We start from the raw sequence: 6,348 nt of genomic DNA, 5'->3' as shown, positions 1-6,348 counted from the left end.
TGAGTGACTTCCCGACCCTATGCCTGTTATTCAGACAGAAGTAAGTACACCACACTTGTTACCATAGTTACAATAACCAGTTGGAACAATACCCAGAATTGCTCTAGCCATGATTTTCTTCCTTCTCTGTTTCAGTTTCCCATGTGAGAAGTAAATGGATTCTGCAATACCTTGCACCCTGGGAAGTTTTGTAATTTTGTGTAACCTCAGCTTAGTGTGCTCCACCAATGAGCAAGAAGGAAGCCTCTTCTCCATCATTCTCCTTTTCCTTGTCCATGGACTCCTGGGCACAGCTCTGGCCCTGGCATGCTCACTCACCATCTCTATGAGGCCACTGAAGATGCAACTAAGCCATGACCATGGACTCGGCAGTGTATATCTCTCTCTTCATAAGCAATGCCTCACACTGCACTTGTGGCCCTAGTCTACATGAGACTCTTAGGACATTTCTACCCCAAAGAGGATTGAATCCTGGGCCTCTTCCCATCCTTCCATGCTGAAATGCTGGCATTCCATTTCAAGCAAGGTTCTGGAATATAACCCAACCCTAGGAACATTCTGATCTTGTCAAGCACCTCTGGCTACTACCTGTGAGCCCCAAGATACACAGGTAGTCCACTCTGTGCTCTGGCTTGCTCACTCCCTAGTCCAGCCCTGTTCTCCTGGTACTTAGGAAGGCAAGCCAAGGGGCAAGATACAGTGTGAGTTCTAGGCCAGTCTAGACAACTGAGATAGACCCCATCTCAAAACACACACACACAGTTTATTTTAACAAAAGTTTGTGTTTGCAGTTTTGGTTTGGTTTTGAGGCAGGTTCTCAGTGTAGACCTGTATATGAAAAGCGCAGCTACATCAATGTTTTCATATCAGATGGCGGTCATTGGATGGAATATTTGCTCATCACACAAAAGACCTCTGCATACACTGGGCATAGAAGTAAAGCCTATCATCCCAGTAACTGGAGGTGGAAGCAGAAAGGGCTGAAGTTTAAGGTCAGCCTGAACTTCATCAGCCTGTTTAAAAAAACAAACAAAAAAATCAACGATTAACAAAAAATATCACAGTTCATCATGGCATGGCTCATCAGGTAAAAGTGATTGCAACCAAGACTGATGGACCTGGTGTGGTCCTCAGAACAGACATGGTAGAAAGGAAGAACTGGGTCACACAGGCTGACATCTGATTTCAAACTATACTATTCATGTGGACCCACAAAGGTAACAATAATAAAAATAATCTTAAAACAAATGAAAAGGGATGAGAAATTGTTTAGCAGTTTAGCACCTGACGTGGACTGCACAGTGACCATTGCTGTTCGACAAAGTTCCAGCATTTCCTGATTGCCGATCTTAATTCTCCAGCATCATTTTTATTTCAATTTTAGTAATTCTCACTATATGTTGTGGAGTTTCCTTATGCCTTTCACTGCGGGAAATTTATTTTGCTGGCTACACTGGATGATGGGAACATATACATAGAGAAAGGCAGTCTCTTTAAACAAAATTCTTGGAAAAAATCCCACCACCGAGGAACCACACAATGTGATTACTATGCCTATTCCCCCACAAGAAGCCCCATTGAGTCCACCTGATTACAACAAAAATAGAGAACTTAATGATTTACTAACTGGATACACCTAGTTGCAAGGATGAAAGCAACTATGAAAGGAAAAAATAGGATCACATCCAGAAAGGCATTAAGAAACTTGCTGAATTTATCACTTGTTGCCTTGGGGAAAATGCTGTAATAAGGTTGATGGCTGCCTTTATCCTGGAATCATTAAGTCTGTTGTTAACCTGCTTGAGTCTAAACTAAGATTCAGTTATAGAGCATAAAATGTGTAGTCGTTTTTCAATAAAGCAGCAGCTATACTGCTTCATGCTCAGATCATGGCAGTCTCCTTCCTCTACTAATGAGTGATCTCTTCTTTGGGACCTGAAGCCTTATGACACTGGACTCCAGCAAGTACCTCTTGTAGAAAACACAATTCAGTTTCCAGCACCCACATGGCAGCTCACATCAGCTCACATCTGAAATTACCACATTGATTACATCCACATGGTACTGTCCAGTATGAATTTTTTCATGACTTGAAGATTACTCTTCTTTGCAAATACTTTACCACATTGGTCACATTTATAGGATTTCTCCCCATAATGAATTCTTTCATAACCTAGAAGGCTATTCTTCTGTACAAAGGCTTTACCACATTGATTACATTCATAGTGTTTCTCTCCAGTATGAATTCTTTCATGGTTGAGAAGATATCTCTTCTGTGCAAAGGCTTTATCACATTGGTCACATTTATATGGTTTCTCTCCAGTATGAATTCTTTCATGGTTGAGAAGATAACTTCTTGTTGCAAAGGCTTTACCACATTGATTACATTCATAGGGTTTTTCTCCTGTATGAATTCTTTCATGACTTTGAAGACTACTCTTGTGTGCAAAGGCTTTTCCACATTCGTAACATTTATATGGTTTCTCTCCAGTATGAATTCTTTCATGACCTTGAAGGTTACTCTTCTCTACAAAGGCTTTTCCACATTGATTACATTCATAGGGTTTCTGTCCAGTATGAATTCTTTCATGACTTTGAAGAGTACTCTTCTGTGCAAAGGCTTTACCACACTGATTACATTCATAAGGTTTCTCTCCAGTATGAATTCTTTCATGGTTGACAAGATAACTCTTCATTGCAAAGGCTTTACCACATTGATTGCATTCGTGGGGTTTCTCTCCAGTATGAATTCTTTCATGACTTTGAAGATTACTCTTCTGTGCAAAGGCTTTACTACATTGATTGCACTCATAGGGTTTGTCTCCAGTATGAATTCTTTCATGTCTTTGAAGACTACTCATCTGCACAAAGGCTTTACTACATTGATTACATTCATACCATTTCTCTTGCATTCTATGTACTTGATGCTGAAGACTGTCACATGCAAAGGCTTTATTCCTTTGATTATACTCATAGGGTTTTCCTTCCAAATGAGTTCTGTGGTATACTTCTGAAAAACAATCAGATATAAAGGGTTTAAAATGTTGATTACATTCATAGAGAACCTCTTCGTTATTGTCTGTTTGGTGTGTTTGATGATGCCTGTCAAGCCTAAAGCCTTTAGTAAATGACTCACATCTATATTTTTTTCTCTTCCCACATGAGATTTTTCACATCTTTGAAGAGAACTTGAACAACTCAGGGTCTGACCGGACTGATTGCATTTATAACATTTTCTTATACTGTGAGCCACACTACATATGCACAGTGAACCAGTAGAGAGAGGTGAATTTCCATATTCCTGGTACTCATAAGGTTTTTCTGCAATGAGGGTTTGTTGATGAATTCCCACTGAAGGTGGAAAACCAATTAATTGTAAACTTGCATCACAGTCATCATGTCTTCTCATAGTGGGGACTACCACATATCTTCCAGTTGTTCTGAGAGAGACAGAACTACAATGCTTGTTTCCATACCCCTTATGCTCACATGGATTGTATCCAGAGTGACAGATGACATGCCTGCTAGAGGAAGATAACAAATAAAGGATTTTCACATTGCATTCACATAGTCAAATGTTTTGTGTGTCATACAGATGTGGAAAAGAGATTCATGTTTCTACACCAAGACAACCTCCTAGTCTCTCATAAAGTGCTCCTCTCACTAAACTATGCTAAATCAATCACTACAAGTATAAGAGCAACACTAGCTTTAATACCAAAGCTTTGCTTATAAAAGGTCTTGGCCATACACTAATCCCTCATCAATGATATGATAATGGGAAGGCATGATGGTAATTGGTTGGACAGTTCTACAGCATGCCTCTCACATGGCTATGATTGAAACTGTGACATCTACTATGGCTTTGTTTTCTTGTCTTGTCCTTAAAGGAATGCTTTGCAAACAGTGATCAGCTACCTGACACTGGAGTGAATGGTGTTGTGAGAATTTAATAATCCTCACACAGCTATGCCTATTTGCACAGTTGCTTCTCATTAAAAATTCAGGGCATATTAACATTTTTTCAAACTTTTTGAAATCTGCTCAAGCAGCCCCATTGCAGAAAGCCTGCCATCCGTGGCTCCTCCCCCAGCGATGTCTGGGACCATGCGTACCAGCTATTTAAGACCCATCCCATACATCTGCCATGGGTGCTCTCGTGATCTGACTCCTGCTTTCCTGAGAGCCACCTGAGAGTGCTCTCCTTTGGGCTGCCCTGTTAATTCAGTTTGATTTGGCTTATTGCATTGGTGACGGAGGAACCCACCAACCGGAGATTCAATACTTATCTTTGGTGCACTGGCCAGGGTGAGTAGTCCTTCCACAACCATGTGGTGTGGCTGTGGAAGGCCATTCATTCTCTCTCCCCATTCTACTTTTGCCACACTGAATGAACCGCTCAGTTAGCCTCCCTTCCCAAACAAAAATGTCTTAGCGGTCCAGGACCTCTTCCAACTTCCAGACTGCCTGCTGAGCCACTGCAGTGCCAGGCTACTCCAGCCTGTTTCAGGGAAGAAACAGTTGCTGCCCTTGGAATTCCCCTGTGTGACACAGACTTCACCACAGAGTCCACCCCACACACAGCTCCCAGATGCGATTTGTGTACCTGCCCTCACAACCACATCCCCTGCAAATGGCTTGTGAGTGAGTACTTTCTAAGTCCAAGTTCAGTCCCCAGAAACTCGGGGGTTGTCTCTTACAAATTGGGGCTGCAAGAATACTGCCCCCATTCCTCTCTCTTCCCTGTTACTCTGCATCCTGTTCCCAGCATATAGATCGGCCACACTGTGATTCTAATGCTCCCATTCCTTTCCCTCCCCAGTACTGTCTGTCTGCCTGCCTCTCTCCTTCCTGAAATATGATCTGGTCACACTGGGATTCTCATCACAATGCATCCATTTTCTGTATTCCTGTCTACTCTCACACCCTGAACTACTGCATAAATGTCTCCTCCTTGTTGGCGTAACTGTTTGCTTCCTCTTTCTTCCTCCCTCCCACCAGAGATACTGTCACCACCACACAATCACCACCACACAATCACCACCACCACTAACCACCACCACCTCCATCACCACCTCCACCACCACCACCACCACCTTCATCACCACCTCCATCATCTCCACCTCCACCACCATCTCCACTGTAGCCTCCACCACCTTCACGCCCACCACCACCACTGCCACAACCTCGCTTCAGCCCAGGGGGGTCCCTGTTCCCATACTCCCCACCCCTAAAATTCTGCCTGCCCACTCCACCCTTAAACCTGTTCTCCTTCAGTACAGTCTGCTACACCGTCTGCCATCATAAAAATCTTTCTCCAAAATTCTCAACTTGCTGCTCTGACTTACTCAACTGGGCAGCATGTGCTGCTTCTCTGTTTTTCAGTTTCCCTCTGCAGTGCCTTCTCTGGGATCCGGGTATCAGGATGCCTGGACTGCTAGGAGCCTCATTAAAAAAAATTGTGGGCTGGAGAGATGGCTCAGAGGTTAAGAGCACTGACTGCTCTTCTAGAGGTCCTGAGTTCAATTCCCAGCAACCACATGGTGGCTCACAACCATCTGTAACGAGATCTGATGCCCTCTTCTGGCCTGCAGTCATATATGCTGTATACATAATAAATAAATACATCTTTAAAAAAATGTTTCTGTTAATGATCCTGTTTACTTCTTATGTGTGGTGGAAATGTGTGAATGGTGTGGCCACACAAGTGTGTTTCTGACTAGTTTTGAATGCCTGAGTTTATGTGTCCTGAATGTGTCTTGGTAATTGGGTATGTTTTAAAATCTGTAAGGCTTGTGACTCCAGATCAAAACTGTTCTGAAGAACATCATCAGCTGCCATATTGATTGAGGTTAAAGAAATACTTCACCACCATCTTTGGTAAGGGTAACCACTTGGACTGGCCCCACCAAGGAGACATTAGGACTCCAATATCATTTGGGTTAGGATATATTTCTATTTGATAATTTCTGTCCTGTCCTAAAAACAAGGATTATTAAACAGGATTTAAAACAATGCTGGTTTTGATCATTGATATTAACATACAAATTGTTTGCAAGGTTAAAACTTGGTTTTGCCTGATATATGTTAGGATCACCACTGAAAACTACAGACTGAATCTTCTGGCTTTTACTAACATTGGTAAGCTACAACTAATTGGGTAAACTGTATGTTTAGACTTAACTTACATATGCCCTCAAAGTTAAACCTAAACAACATCTGTCTAATTTAGATATACCTAACAGATTTTGTTCCCCCATTCTCAAACACTCTCTGAGATCTGAGAATATGGCATCTAATAGAAAAGCTTTTGAGGAGAGACATGCCAACTTCTGGAAGTATCCTGTA

General features: G+C 42.1%; 1 protein-coding gene across 1 annotated transcript; it reads right to left on the bottom strand.

The window, feature by feature from the left end:
* Window positions 1–743: 743 nt before the first annotated feature.
* LOC143270291 (uncharacterized) lies at window positions 744–3,568 on the bottom strand (the record flags this gene model as incomplete). Its single annotated transcript, XM_076559689.1, is given in 2 exon segments — window positions 744–3,140; window positions 3,143–3,568. Coding segments are annotated over 2 exon segments (1,518 nt in total), but the record flags the coding sequence as incomplete, so codon positions are not given.
* Window positions 3,569–6,348: the final 2,780 nt, after the last annotated feature.

Source organism: Peromyscus maniculatus, chromosome 22 (genome assembly GCF_049852395.1).
Source record: "Peromyscus maniculatus bairdii isolate BWxNUB_F1_BW_parent chromosome 22, HU_Pman_BW_mat_3.1, whole genome shotgun sequence".
Classification (NCBI taxonomy): Eukaryota; Metazoa; Chordata; class Mammalia; order Rodentia; family Cricetidae; genus Peromyscus; species Peromyscus maniculatus.
Note: the sequence above shows the minus strand (reverse complement) of the source record. Positions and strands in the feature narration are given on the sequence as shown.